We start from the raw sequence: 15663 nt of genomic DNA on the forward strand, positions 1-15663 counted from the left end.
CTTTTCGACTTACGGGCTTCCTTCTTGCGCTTGTTCTCTAGTTTCTGCGCAATCCTAGCTCGGACCTCATCGGGAGTGAAATCGTCGTCGGCTGATCGGCTTTGCATAGACTTGGCGATGTCGTGTTTCTTATTCTCAATCACCTGGGCCAGATTGAGCTGATTCGTGGTGGGTATAGCGCTTAATCGCTCGTTTTCTTCGATCTGACGAAGACGATCCTGTTCGATTTGCTGGAGACGGGCTTGTTCCTCGGCCTTTTGACGTGCCAGGTCTGCTTGGACTTGATTTAAGCGGTCATCGCTAGGCAAAGCGGGATCTGTGCAATCCTGCACTCTTTCTTTGTCTCCCAGATCTGGTACCTTGGCCTGGTCCTTAGGATGAAGTATCTTTTTCTTCAAACTCGATTCAACAATCTTTTCTTGGTTGTTCTCTCGTTCCTTTAAGAATTGTTCATGGTTGATCTTGGATGCAAAGTCCCTTTTGATTCGCTCTTTTTCGAATCGGGCGAATTCCTCCGCACGACGAGCGATATCCTGAGCAATCTTAGTGCTCTTTCGCCGACGTCGACCTTTCTTGAAGTAGGAAGAGTGTCCACTTCGATCGGTTGGCGATGATCTACCCGATGATAAATCTACCACACTACTCGATGGAGAGAGGTTCACCGACAGCAAACTTAACGATTGTGGTCCACCTAATGAGGAATTAGGATCGTGTAGCGGAAGATATTCTTGGGATCTCGACAGCCACGGATCATGGTGGTGTTGTGGAGGACACGGAGTGAGTGTGTGATTCGGTTCGCAGGTTTCATCGTTCAATTTTTGCGTGCCGATTGGACGAATCAGTGCGTTCTTCACCTCATAGGCAGTGTGGGTTGGAGGTTCGTCGTTCCAGGTTCCAGGGCTTGCGGGAACAAATTCAAGCCCCGGCCCCCGAACTTTCTTTTCACTCAGGGGATTGAACGGTGCTTTTCTTTCATTGTTGGGAGTGGACACCGTTTCCACCATCACAGCCGGTACCTCTGTAAACTCGAATGGCGTGAGTTTAGGGCCAAGGCTGTCGTTGTGCATAAAAATGTCTGCACTCTTTCGCCCCGTGTCTCTTTGTTCCCAAGCACCCACGCCACTGCTCAATGTCTTGTGTTCCACTTCCTCTAATTCTTGAGCAAGATCGCCACTAGACTGTGCCTTGTGAATTACCTTGAAACCTGATTTGGGACTGTCCTTGTCCTTCCGCACTTCCGATTTGCCAGGTGGATGGTCGATCCAAGCGTTTGGGTTGATGGTTCTTGTCTTTTTGGATCGTTGTGCGGTTTGACTCATGGTGTCTACGTCGTCACTTTGATCCAGCCAGAAATCCTTCTTTTGCTTGACAATGCCAAGGTCGACTTTGTTCCACATTCCGGACACCGAGAACGCTTTCTCTTTGACATTGGTCTCAAAAGTCTCAAAAGCCCTCTTGGGATGGTATGCGTTTGATTTTAATCCACCTTGACTACCTCTGTGGCTGGTTCTCATTTGTTTCTTGAGGGCCAATTGCTCTTTTTCGTCAGCTTTTTGCCTCGCCTTCATTTCTTCCCGTTCCTTTTGTTCCTCCACTAGGGCTCTTATCTGAGCTTGTTCTTCTTCCCATCGAAGCCGTTGTCGAGCCTCCATTTCTCTCCGTTTCAATTCCATTTCCATGTGTTGTCGCTGTTGGTCCTCAAATCTCTTTTGTTCCTCGAATGCTCTTTGTTGTTCCTCGAGTCGAATTTTCTGTTCCTCTTCGAATTTTCTTCGCTGTTCTTGCTGAATTCGCCTTTGCTCCTCTTGAATGTTGCTCTGTTGCTCCTCAAATACTTTTCTTTGGTATTCCTCCAGGATCTTCTTCTCCTCCATGATTTTTCTCTTGAGCTCCTCCTCTCTTTTTAAAGTCTTCCTGAGCTCCTCCTGGTGAATCCTTTCCTGAATTTCAATTTGAGCGAGGCGCTCTTGTTCATATTTTGCGACTTCCTCAAGTCTCTCCAATTTTTGTTGGATCACGAACTCCTTCTCTTGAGCCTTGTCGCTCTTTTCGTGCTCAATCTCGTAAACCTGGTAGCTATCAGATGTCGTGTCCCCTTCAGTCAATGAATCGTCGTCTGGAATTTGAATATTGCTCAAAACGTCAACTGGATTCGATTCCTGTCCACTCAATTCACTGGAAGACTCTTCCTGAAGCTTGGTTTCACTAGATCCTTGGACGTGATCTTGATGTTCTCTCACTTGGGCTGGCACCGCTCTAAAGGTTCCGTCATAGCTGTTTTCGTTGAAATCGTGAATGACTCCCTGTACCAATTGTTCAAAACTCTTCTCAATGTGGTCAATGTTGTTGTGAAAATGGGACGTAACTTCGTGGAGCTGGAAAGTAAAAAAAAAACCGTTCCACTATAGCAATGTCTATTTTGAAGAACATTGTCCCTGTTTTGTTTGGTATTTGTACACGTTGTTACCTCTTGAAGGTACTGCTCCTCCTTCAATCTCTCTTCCTCTAATGCGGCACAGTATCTCTCGTAAATCTGTGGATTCAAGACCTGAAATGTGAACGATTAAACGTCTAAATATGCTTCACGATATGACCTCAAATATGGGAAGGCATGGGACGGGGATAAGCAATATACCTAGGACACGGTCCCTCCTCACAAGTTTCAGGAACGCATCTGATCCTCCGGTCCCACTCGACACTACTCTAACTCTGACTCGTCTTTATCTAAGCACACTGCCGACAAATGCACGTAATAGTACTCGCACCAAGTACATCTGTTCAGGTGTATGTGTTGAGCTCAAGAGTAGAAAGCCGCTCTTGTTTTGCCTTTCAAAGCAATATGAGCCATTGAGCTGTACAAGCGACAGTATCTCGGGGCCCAATTGAATGGGAAAAGAGAGAGCATAACCCAAATCGAAACTATATCATTCTTTCAAGCCGTGATAAGCCGACAGCAAACGTTTTTTCCAAAGAAGGACGTTATCAAATACCGACGTCATGAACATGGCTGGCAAAAACAAGTAGGCAATGTTTGCAATACTCTCCAGCTCCACCTGTTACTGACCTGTTGCTGTTGTTGAACAGCCCGAGAATCCGCGTCCAAAGCCGCTGGACTGGGAGATTTTCGCACACGGATGATCATTCGTCGTTTCAAGCTCCTCGGTGACATTGGAGGTCTCCCTGGAGAGACATATTCTCTTTGTCGTGTGACGGGTGGACTGGAATCTTTGTTGGAATCGAGGAAATCTTGCTTTTCCATATTCTCCTCACCATCAAAGGAATCGGAATGGTGCTTTTGAGGGTTGTTATTAACTTTGGAACAACTTCCATCCGGATTGAATTTGACCTTCGTCACATTGGAGCGAGGGTTTCGAGATGGCTCTGAGGTCCGTACTGAATCCCATTTGACACCGCTATTGATCTTCACCGGTTCCCGGTTGATGTTCCACGACGATGGTGAAGACCCTTGGTTGGACTTTTGCAAGTGTTCCATCCACTTTTGGTCCCAGCTCTTGTCCCGTTTTCGAACATTGAAGGCGCAATCCCGTCTGGACCGATGGCGATTTGAAATTCTGTCACTCTCACCCTCGTGACAAGTGGCGGAATCAGAATTAACCTGATAGGCACTTTCGGTGTGGTCCTGGTTTCCAAAGGCCTCGTGGGTTACTGGGACCGCTTCTTCAGGTCGCGGCGTGGATTGATATTCCATCCTTGATGAGTTTCTCGAGTTTTGCAGCGACGATTTCGAACTTGGTTTGGATCTTGGGAGTTGAACATTGATCACTTCATCCTGAAACAATGAATTGATGTCAGTCGCGCACTATCGTTAACATGAATGTGTAACCTCGCAGTCTTGTTTCAGTCTCATCCCGAGCTCATTTACTAAGCCCTTTTCGGCAGCAATTCCTAAAAACAAAACTGACAACTTCTCTCTCTGACTCGATGGCTTCACAAAAAGAGAGCAGCAGCCTCTTCAAATATTTGGAAAAAAATGGCATGCGTTCCCCAATTCCTCCCATCATTCCAACTCACGTCACGAAAAGACCGTCAAAAAGAGCTTTGTTTTCACTTAATGTTGAATAATCATAAGAATTTCAAACTGCACCAAATATCCATCATTGCACCGGTGATGCTCCATTTCACTGAGTTCAAGTTGATCAAGTGAAAGTGTGTACAACATACTCTTCGTCGATAACCTCTTTGTTCATTGGTTGGTTCTCACTTTTGCGTATCACTTCTAGTGGTGGACCACATGGACCAGCCCATCCCAGCGTGACCCACTCACTATTTCTCAGAGTAGGTACAGTATGGGAATGTGTGAGTCGGTCTTGGTAAAGCCGCCGAATTTGTGTGTGGGACGTAGGAGGTGCTGCTGTTTTTGTTGTTCTTAAAACTGTTCCATCATGAGAGAAATGAAGGAGCAGGTACTGCTGTTGCTTCAGTTCTCATTAATAGCGTGTTCCAAGCTTCAACAAAAAAAAGAACAGCTGCTCCGCTCCAAGGAGAGAGAGCTTTCTCTTTCATGTGCCAAAAGTCCACGAGCGACTCTTGTTTTCGTTGAGAGCGTTGCGGCAGTGGACCTAAAAGAGTGGCACTGACCTTGCAATGGTTTGCACGCATTGTCAGTGGTCCAGCCAAAATCTTTACAGGACCATGGAACACTGTTACTATTTGATAGCTAAATTCAGGTCTACATTTTAGCAATAACTTATTTGGTAATCATATTTTGTGCAGATGAAGAAGTGAAAAAAATGATTGGAACTACGGAGCTAAACTGCAAATTGCTTAAGTGTTTGACTCTCTGTAATAGCTCCCAGTACCGATAGATATGTTATCAGAGAAATCGCATGTGGACTCACAGCTTTTTCAATTAGTAGTTTTCCTCAGGAAAATAACGAAGTCGGTAAATCAGGATGTTAGCATATTTGCATGGCAGAGGTTGAGTTAATCATGCGTTTTGGGAACAGTTAAACTTACTAACGTTACTTTATAAAACTCACTCATCGAGTAAAGGCTAGAGATTTACTCGCACGGTGTTCAAACAGCCCTATCAACTTTCCAGGGAAATTCCCAAACACATCTTGGCATTTTTCTACCTCAAAACATCTAAAAGAACAGCTTTGATTTTTATTGCTTTATGGAACTCTAGCCCACATAAAAATCTTACATGCCTAAAAACATTTTAAAAATTGAAATTTTCAAAAAACCAAATTTATGTAAATTGGGAGCACATTTAATTAGCACCTGATTGTAAGTGATGATTTCATCTATTACGTACACCGCTACTTAGTTACATGGGATTTAATGATCCAAATTTCATGGATTTTGGCCCCAAAATGCCCCGGTTATACGTCAATTCAATTTCCCAAAGAATTAATATCAATTTTCAATAACACAAAACTGAAGATTTATTTTTCTTTTTTTTGCATAGTTTCAAATTAACTCAAAATGTTACATAACCTCATTTAAAACCCTCAAAAAAGCATATTATTGAAATATATTTTAGAACCATCCAAACGACACTTATTCAAGCAGTCAATGAAAATTTCAGTCAAAAATTAATGAAGCCTTAAGGAAGCTATTTTCAATCAATTTCAACAAAGTATTCAAGAAACGAGCAAATCTATAGCATTGTCTGTTGCATATATTGACTTCAGAATTCAAGTGAATGCGTAACTAAGTGTACTCATGATGATTGTAAAGCCCATTTTCAAAGATTACACGTCTTGTGTGTTTTAAGTGACATTAAATAGCATTTTGAGTTATTGTAAGGCTATGCACAAAACAATATTTCAGTTTTGTGATGTAGAATATCGATATCAATTCTTTGGGAAATTGAATTAACATATAACCGGGGCGTTTTGGTGCTGAAAGCGATGAAATTTGGCTCATTAAATCCCATGTAACTAAGTAGCGGTGTACGTACCTAATAGATGAAATCATAATTTATAATCAAGTGCTAACTAAAAGTGCTCCCAATTTACATTGAATAGGTTTTGAAAACAAATAGTTTTTAACTATTTTTAGGCATGCAAGTTTTAATGCGGGCTAGAATACTAAAAAGCAATAAAGTCAAAGTTATTCCCTGTGACTTTCTGAGGTAGAAAACACCAAAACGTGTTTGCGTATTTCCGTCGAAAGGGTATTTTTACCAGTGTGTTCGCTAATCACTTCTTCACTTCACTTCTTCTTCCCTCAATTGACATTTATTACGCGCATGTTTAAAAACAGTATTTGGTTACTTGAAACTAAAGAAGTCGTCTACATGAGTCCGTTTTTCTTCATTTCTTCGTTTCAGAAGTCTTCAGCAATACAAACATGTTCATTCAAAAAAATATTGAAATCAGCCATAGGGGAAAAACTTTCAAACAGATCCTAAAAGTACGTATCATTATGATTGTTTCTTAACAATAAGCACCATAAGCTCTTCAAATTCAATGAGAATCCCCCAAAAAGATATTCACTATTGGGTTCATTCCTCCTGAAGTTGATGCGAACTCCACCAATCCGGGTTAAAGAAAAACCACCTGCGAGTGACATTTCCCATCATGAGAGTCCACTTCTACTTTTCTTACCACGTTTTGATTGATTAACCTTTGGCTGGGTCCATTGGTACTAGTCCAACTGAGCTTCCTCGAGGTCGGGGAAGAGCCTCTTTGATTACTCGTTTCCTCGACTTCTGTCTTCCAGCTCAACTTCCGCGTAGGCGAAGGTGAAGGGGACACGACTGAGGATTTTCTAATGATTTTCTGGATCCGCTCAATTTCATCTTCGCCTGATTCGTTGGATAAGGCGGTGTCCCCGTCGTGGGAGAGCCTTTTTGTATTCAGGTTGAGAATTGCGGCTGTATTGAGGTTTTCATGATAGCTTTCCGAACTCATTTCCGAGGAAGACTCCTCGTCCGAACTCAAGACCACTAGGGATGACACTCTTTCCATGGTGGTTGCTCTTTGAGCTTCGTGGAGGCTGGACTGAATTTTCTACAGCTTCTGATTTGCAAATGAGATAAAACTGCTTTGAAATGGACACGTTGGGAACATCCGTTGTGTAATTGTACCCGTCGCGTTCTACCATAGTCCGTCATAGTCTCAAAAAATTAAACTTATATTTTGGGTTCTTCTTGAAGGACTTCGCGAATGGATGTTGCCAGAATGAAGAGTATGATTAAGTGAAAAGTATTTTTTTTTTTTAACAATTCAATTCTTGGCTTTTTCTAATGTGAGGGCATTATGACCAAGAGTAATTTGAATGACCGTAAACGAAATAGGTGAGCTGACCTTGCACAAAGCTCCAACTAGAACAAAAGCAGAGCGACCGCCTTCGTCTCGGCTTGCATTCGACCTTGAGCATTCAATAGGAATCGTGACCGGAGATCCCAAAATGGGTAAACATTTATTGATAGATCTTTCGAAGGTGATATAAATCGATGCCAATTGCCAATGGTTTTCTTTCCTTATTTCAAATCTGATGGCGTTTTAAAGACCCCAGACTTTAACTGAATTATCCCACGAGGACGACATCAATCCAATCCCGGATGGAGCCAAAGCGATCTGAGTGATTCGATTCTCGTGCCCGCACAAGTTGCCGACATGGGTCTTGCTTATCAAATCCCATATGTGGATCGAGGCATCATCGCTAGAGCAGAAAAGCAAACGCCCACTGACCGACAAAGCGCACGAGGTGAAGCTCGAATTGGGTGTGGGAGGCTTGTAGATGGCCAGTTCTTGATCTGCCCGCAAATCCCAGAGTCTGGAGGTCTTATCCTCCGAACAAGTGACAAAGTGATTTCCGTCCGGGTGGAAGCAAGCCGAGTTCACGTCCGCCTCATGACCCCAAAACACTTGTTGACAACGATCGGCCCGTAAGTCCCACAATCGAATGGTTCGGTCCACTGAGCCTGTGACAAATACTTGGTTGTCCTGTGGCTTTAAACTCAAAGCGGCCACATCGCCGTTATGGCCGTCGAGACTTTTGATCTTGTTCCCAGTCTCGATGTCCCATTCCATGATCTTCATATCTCCCGATCCTGAGAAGCAAAGGAAAGCATAGCACGTGAGAAGCCATAGTTCTAAGCCAAGTGAACCAATGGGAGGACAGACAGCCATTGTTCAAGATGGGATGGATCAATTACCAGTCACGACCTTGGTGTCATCCAGGAATCGACAGGAGGAGAGAAATCCTTCGTAGCCTAGGAACTCCCGGATCATTTTGGCCACACCACTGCTGTCCCGGTTGTTAATATCATACACTGTGAGCATGTTGTCCATCCCACCACATCCCACCAGGTTACCCGAAGGAGCGAACACGGCCGTCATGACCCACGCCGATCTCAACGGGATAATCTTGATGACAATAAAAGATACGGAAAAAATAATGGATCAAAACCAGATTAACGTTTTGCATTAAGCTTACCATGGTTTTGTTCCCTGTCCAGCAATCCCAAATAATGAGCTTTCCATCCAATGACCCGGTGACAGCATGTCGACTATCGCCAGCAAAGTGACAGCAGGTCACTTTATTGATGTGACCTATGGACCAACAACATGAGCAAGCAAGTAAGTATCTTTGAGCAAATTGAAAGGTGACATGAGCCTTGTCTTACCCTTAAGTTGCTTTCTCGTGGTTGCTTTGCCTTTGGGAATGGATGAGGCGGGTCCAAAATCTTGGGTGTCACACATCTTCTTCTGTTCCTCGCGGCACTTTTCCACCAAGGAGGTCAACTCCTTGCGCATGCTTTCGGTCTCCTCGTCGGGTTTGGGCATCTTGTTTTTCTAGATAAAGGGTGGATTCAATTTCAGGAAGTGACGAACCGTAAGGCTGAGGAGCCTCTCAAAAACTGATGTGGTTTGATGGCCGTTGGTACAATTAGGAAACCTCTCAAGGTCTTGGCACTTAATCCAATTCGAGGGAGTGAACTCGGGCTATTGTCATGCTCCGTGGAAGAGGGAACATGCCGAAAAAAAGAAACCATATTGGTGACTCTTCAAAATTCGTGGAGAGGAGCCTCTGAGACGAAACGTGACTCCTTCAGTTTGGAAATAAGAGCGCGGGTTTTCCTCCATTTGTAGAGAACGGACTGTATTTTTAATGATACTCTCTAGGGGGTTGGTTTGACTTGAATTAAATCTATGACTGAGATTGTGGACCATTGAAAGTCTTTGCGTAGAGTTCCAATTGGTTGGACGTCCTGATTTTTCCAAACATATGATTTCTGAGGTTTGCTCTATCCAATCTGTATTGGTATTTCATACTACTTTTCAAAATTGTTGCACGGATGATTTAGCTGATATTGGAATGCAAGATTATGATTATCATTCTACCTTATTCAGATTAAACAAATGCATTTTTAACAACCTTCAAGATTCCAGTCCGAAACGTTTGATATTTTGAAGATGCATTATTTACCAAGAAACCAAAAACAGTTGAGTGCGCGTAAGCAGATTGGGGCAGTCGTTGAATCTAGCGAGAATGGTATGTTACATTACTATAGGAAAATAATATATAAAGTAAAAAAGCTGCGGCCAAAGCTACAATGGTCTAAGCACAACGATGGAAAAAATCGACTTTGAAGGCATGCGTGCCACTTTCTGCCAATTGATGGCAAAAAAATGGTCAATGACAATCAGGGTTGGTTAGATTTTACAAGCATCCTTATTGTACAAGCAAACAGAGGCGAGTTTTTTAAACGCTCGTGCCTCAGGGTCAACCCTTGGACGTTACCCAGAATGAGCATCCGCTCGCCATTTTGACGAGTGTATTTTCATGCACGTTAACGTCTAAGCCCCTAACTCCGAGGTACGAGCTTTAAAAAACAGGTCTCTGCTCTAGAATTAGCGGAGGTGCATGATCAAGGTTCCTAGAAATATTGACAGCTATAAAGATTGATGGTTTGATTAGAAAAATAGCAATGTCGAAGACTTATAACTAGTGTTCTCATACTCACGGAAATAACAATTATTTGTATTCTGGGCCCTTGATTGAATCTTTTTGCATCCTGAATATTTATTTGCATCATTTGTATCTTTAATCCGTTTTCACATTCTTATGCATTTTTGGCTTCTTTTGACTGATTTCTTTGGGTGGAAAATATGTATTTTCACTATTTTGATGAGAAATTGGCACCCCTGACCCTATGTCTGCACTTGAAAACTCAGGGTCCCGCCTGCCATCTCTTTCGTAGGACACATATATGATAGCACAATACATCAGAAATGCTGAATGAGCATATTTTATCAAACAAAACCCCATAAACAGCAACACAATGAGCACTCTCAAAGAATGGTATTGGCTGAAGGTTTATTTGCGGTCGACAAAAACGTATTTATTTTGCTTAACTTTTTTTTCCATATATCATTTGATTTACCAACGAGTTAGAGTTGTCGGATCTGGCTAACCCTTGAATATAAGGGTGATCGGGAAATATAACGTCGATTTCTAATATAACAACTAGGTTTCCTTTGGTCTAAAAACTGGTGATCTTCGGGAGAGACTTGAATTTTCTTTCCATGCTGTGATCCCATCTCCTATCCCGGACACCAACCATCCAAACTTGAAGGGTCCCTACTGCATTTTGATTACTTTTAGGGGGGAGGGGGGATTAATGTTCAGATGCTGATCCACTGGAATCAGAGCATATTGTCATTACAGAATGTATGTGTCAAGTATAACAAATTGGTCAAAATACCCTAGTATACCATAACAATAAAAAGCATCTTTGAAGTTTATTTGCATCATTGTTTGCATCTTGAGGTCTTTTTTTAATGTATAATTTTGAGAACCCTACTTGTAACTAATATCTGTAAGGTGAATCTTTTCAGTCGTTCCCGTCAGAATTGTTATTGAATACGTTAGAAGTTATTTTCATATCAATGCCAATTCGGTCATGCTCTCGAAAAAACCTGAGCAATCACAATTCTGGCCCTAATCGACTATTGATCGATTAAATTAGATCACACTCAAGTGATATTCCTTTACTATTTTCTCACATTTTGACACAAAATGCCTTTCCACTCATACCAGGTGGGAGTAAAACTAATCTGAAGGTCAATAAAATAAAAATAAAACATTTGTCTTTTTTGCCACTTTTGTTGTATATATTCCTGTCATTTTTTTCTCGCCATTTTTTGCCCGATGGTCGAACGTGGCTTTTATTAACTGTCAATCCCTACCAAGTAGAATAATCTGTTCCCCTTTTTTTTGGTCTGTTTTTTCACGGGCTTATGTCATCCCCAGTACTTTTGAAATGAAAGGGTATAATTCGTCTATTTTTTACCTTTCAATCTTCATATGATACTTGGCAGACCGAGCTGGTACTTGAATGTAGGGTTGCTCTGGAATGCTATCTAAAAATTTGTCAAAGTCTGACTTGAAAGGGGCTACCAGATCAACAAGGCCTACGTATTCCCTACGAATATTAGAGGGAAGCAAATTAAACAATGAAAGAGCCGAAGAAAGAAGAGATATGGACTTCATTGTTCGAACTAGCCGGGATTCTCGAGGGCTTGAAGGTGCTCTCAAAACGCACATTAAGCCTCTACGGTCACTAGAATTGACCCTAAATCCTGGGTTGGGACAAAGCTCATGAATGCTTTTGAAGACGTACAGTATCAGATACCTTTCGTACCTTCTCTGAACACTGTACAGTCCCAACTTTTTTGGTCTCTCCAAATACAAGAGCTCTCTCACTCCTCTGATGTTCCTATAAAAACATCTTTGGATCTGCTCAAGCTTTTGCAAACCTGCTGAACTAATTGGAGCCCAAATGGGCGAAGCATGCATATTCAAGATGTGTCTGGACAATCGACTTGTACAGAGTTGGCATCGTGAAACTATCTCTGGACTTAAAATGCGATATGTCCAACCACATGTTTGAAAAGCTTTACCAACTTTCAACTGGATATGCTCATGGAACTTTCCATTATTTTGGAGGACTACACCTAAATCTTTCATCGATGAGACCTGCTCTTTACCTACATTATCTACGAGTGGAGTATTCAAAGGAGTTGACCCCAATGTCATTGAGCGGAATTTCATTCCGTTCAGGGCCATATTACTCTCAGTTACCCAAGAGTAGATTCGATCTAAGTCCTTTGCAAGGCTACTGGAATCTTGGCCATTCCTGCCAGAAACTAACTTTGTATCGTCAGCATAAGAAGAGAGACTGGCAGTAATACTACGCTTTTGAAGCGGGACAATGAATATCATAAAAAGGAGGGGCCCTAAGATGGAGCCTTGGGGAGCACCTGACTTGACATCATGTATGTTACTAAGAGATCTCTCAACCTTAACAATTTGCTTCCTATCATGAATGAAGCTTCTTATCCAGTTGAGAACCTTGCCTTGGATCCCAATGTCATAAAGTCTATTCAACAAAAGGCCATGATCTACTTTATCAAAGGCCTTGGCAAAATCAAGATAGACAACATCAACTGACTCATGCCTTTCCAGTCCCTCAATGACCTGCTCTAAATGCTCAACCAGTTGGGTAACCGTGCTAAAATGTGCTCAGAACCCGTGCTGGCTAGGAGGAAGGACTTCATTGACCTCAAGAAATTCAACAAGTTTGGACTTCATGATCTTCTCAAACACCTTCTCAATATTCGAAGTGAGAGAAAATTAATTGGAACAACGCGAGCTAGCTTCAGAGACGATGGAAACTTGCCCTGATCCAAGATGAAACGCATCAAGTACGAGAAAACAGGGTAAAGAACCAGCATCTTATCAGAAACTGAGATGTCACACCATCAGGACCAGGAGAGCTCGAGGATCTCATGTCCCTGATGGCATTTAATGAATCTTGATCTGTGACTACAAGATCATCTAAACGCTCAACTTAACTGACCTTGTCAATCTCAACAGACTCATCTTCAGAGCAATGAGCTGTTGCTTCCGAACTCAGTGGGGTTGAAAACACACTGGAGAACTGATCTCTAAGCATGTTAGCCATAGTCTCTGCATTGTTAATGGCTTCCCCATCAACATCAAAAGGCCCAACAGAGTGTTGCATCTTTCTCTTAGAGTTCGCATAAGAGAAAAAAGCCTTCGGTTTCGACCTGACCTCCTGAACCACCTTACTCTCAGTTTGTAAGTGGTCATCTTCGATGGAAGCTTTAATCTTACCCTGAAATACGTCCAACTTTTTTTTGGAGACTACCTACAATTACTGGATTCGAAGTGCTCTTCAGCTGTTTTGCTAGTTTACAACTCTTTTTGAACAAAGTCTTCCTATATTTTAGAATTTTAGTCCGTGTCCCACCTTTCGGAACACATTCAGAGATTGCTAAACAGTAGCAAACTTCCTTTAAAACTAAAATTAGTTTATCAATAGACAATTCCTGTTTCAGAATTGAAATCAGATCTAGGTCTTCTAATCTTTCTATGATTAACGGCCAATGTTCACCTTTGAACTTGAACTTAGCCAAACCAACCTTTTTGGCCGGTATTACTCTAGAGCACGCCGGCTTTTGAGTAATGGTCGACCCTATCTCGAGAATATGATGATCTGACAGATTACTAGGTGTCGCATGGACATGCTGGATCAGATCAGGGTCATTGGAAAAGACCAAGTCGAGAACGCTATTCTCTCTAGTGGCTACACCAACATGCTGGGAGAAATTGCGCAAGATCGCAAACTCCTCCAGCTTTTCGAACGACTGAGACGTCGATTTCGAAATGGGAATATACCCATCAGGACTAGCCTCCCACTCTACAACGCTAGCCGGAAAATTAAAATCCCCTACAAAGAAAACCTTCGAGCAAACTGCTTGATCCAACTCATTTCCAGTGAATTGGAGAGCTGGCATAAAAGAGCCTTCTGAACAAGAAGGGGGTCTATAAATTGTTACAATAGACAGATCAAGCCCTCGGATATGACAAATTAAGACCTCTACTTCTCCATTTGACATTTGTACATGACTAATGTGAAAATCATTCCTAACATATAGGCATACACCCCCATGTGGGAATATGGGATTATTAAGGCGTATCCTATCACAACGACCTATCTAAGACCCTGGCCGAAGCCAGGGTTCTGTTATAGAGATGAACAAAATCTCTCTGTCAACGGCTAGTTCTTTCTAAGATCTTAACTTTTGTGCTGTCTTTTTTAGAAATCAGACAATGCACGTTCAAATATAGCCCTTTTACGGGCCTCTCTTTTGACGGACCAATTTCACAAGATCTTGGACCATCCTCTCCAACCGTAAAAAAAACCTCTTATCAACAAAGCTACGTTCTACTGGAGGCAATGCATGAGCTAATGGGGATGGTTGGGTTTGTGGAATGGGTTGGGCAGCTACATTTGAATAGGAACGTATTTTGGGAATAGGGGTGGGGCAAGGAATATTAGGGAGGAGAGTGTTTATAGGAATAGGGGTGGATTGGGTATTTGAAGGAAGAGGAGGGAATTGGGAGAGAGGGCGGGGGTTAGGAGGAGAGGGAAGGAGGAAGTTAAATGGGTTAAAGAAGGGGGGTGGGGTGGGATTAGGTTTAGGAATAGGGTCAGCTCAAACTACGAAACTGAGCTTTCCTATTTCTCGGCTTTCTTTGCGTCCCTTCAACATGGACGGAGGTACACCGTACATTAAAGCACGTCTTAAGTCTCATGGACTGACGGCACATGTTCGGGTGAAAAAAAGGGCAATCTACCTTTGAATACCCTTCTTCCTATAGTACTTCTCAAGGCCGAACTTGAGAAGCTTTTCGAAATCAACGATGCCAGCAGTCTTCAATTTATACATGTATTCAAAATGGCAAAACCGAATGTGCACACCCTTTACTCCTTAAGTGATTAATGTTAATACTGTTTTTGTACATTCATATCTTCGCACATGAGCGCGATCAAAATCCTTTTTAAGTTAATTTAATACTGCTGTAGACCACCTTCTCTGAATCTTATTTTGCAAATTTGGCCGAAACTATAGAATGCTCTTGACCAAAGGTTTAGTGTCATACTTGTTATCAGTTGGGTCTCGTTTGTTCCATTTCAAAATCTTAATATCTACTTCAGTACCCCTTGATAGCATGAAGTTTCAGGATTCTTTTTACACCTCAGCCACATTTAATCAAAATAGTGAGAAGGTGTTTGTTACCTTAGGCATGGACGACGATACACTGGACACATATGACGCCGCCAAATGTACCCTAATAGTTTAACGGAAATTTTAGAAACCATTGAACTCAACCTCCCGACCAGAAATTGAAAAAATCATGGTCACGCTCTCCAAGCCAGGCAAATTCCCTCGCCATAAACATTCGAAATTATGTATGTATGTATTATAGGGAGGAACATGGCCAGTTTTAACCTGTAGCTCGAGGAATTCCTGTCTACCAGGATTTTTTCCCTATTGTTCAAGTTTTTCAGCTGTCCAAGTTAAGTTGAGGTAAACGGGTGATACAAGATGGACAAACCATGAAATTTGACTTATTCGAATAAAAATTACAACTGACAAGAATTCGTGTAAAGTTCCAAAATATTGTTTATGTGAGTGGTTGCCAGAAACATCCAAGCACTCCTTGAAAGTGAATCAGACGTGTTTTATTAAATGCAGAGCAAAAAAGAGGTCAAATACTACACGATTCTGGAATTCCAATGTCAATCATCTTGAATTATAAACAACAATATACGTGAAAACTGGACTATGTTGACTGGAAATGATCAGCAGT

General features: G+C 42.1%; 2 protein-coding genes across 2 annotated transcripts in view; both read right to left on the reverse strand.

Annotated features, from left to right (window-relative positions):
• Positions 1–6953, reverse strand: part of LOC131887588 (trichohyalin-like) — a gene marked incomplete in the record, with an annotated part of 9277 nt that extends 2324 nt beyond the window's left edge. Inside the window, 4 exon segments of the mRNA XM_059236214.1 lie at positions 54–2375; positions 2468–2548; positions 3065–3790; positions 6576–6953. Of these exon segments, the coding sequence (XP_059092197.1) occupies positions 54–2375; positions 2468–2548; positions 3065–3790; positions 6576–6938 (3492 nt within the window).
• A 412-nt stretch (positions 6954–7365) lies between these two features.
• LOC131887589 (guanine nucleotide-binding protein subunit beta-2-like) lies at positions 7366–8962 on the reverse strand. The gene is made up of 4 exons (XM_059236215.1): positions 8603–8962; positions 8413–8528; positions 8132–8342; positions 7366–8026 (listed from the first exon to the last, which is right to left on the reverse strand). The coding sequence occupies exons 1-4, from the start codon at positions 8760–8762 to the stop codon at positions 7476–7478; spliced, it is 1038 nt and encodes a 345-aa protein (XP_059092198.1). The 5' UTR covers positions 8763–8962; the 3' UTR covers positions 7366–7475.
• Between the last annotated feature and the right edge of the window lie 6701 nt (positions 8963–15663).

The sequence above is a fragment of the Tigriopus californicus genome, chromosome 10 (assembly GCF_007210705.1).
Source record: "Tigriopus californicus strain San Diego chromosome 10, Tcal_SD_v2.1, whole genome shotgun sequence".
Classification (NCBI taxonomy): domain Eukaryota; kingdom Metazoa; phylum Arthropoda; class Copepoda; order Harpacticoida; family Harpacticidae; genus Tigriopus; species Tigriopus californicus.

Excerpts from the sequence above, each read along its gene's own strand:
- LOC131887589 (XM_059236215.1), bottom strand. The coding sequence starts at position 8,762 with ATGCCCAAACCCGACGAGGAGACCGAAAGCATGCGCAAGGAGTTGACC. Across the intron at positions 8,343-8,412 it reads GGACAGGGAACAAAACCATG|ATTATCCCGTTGAGATCGGC; the intron begins GTAAGCTTAATG and ends ATTGTCATCAAG. Across the intron at positions 8,027-8,131 it reads TGACACCAAGGTCGTGACTG|GATCGGGAGATATGAAGATC; the intron begins GTAATTGATCCA and ends TTTGCTTCTCAG.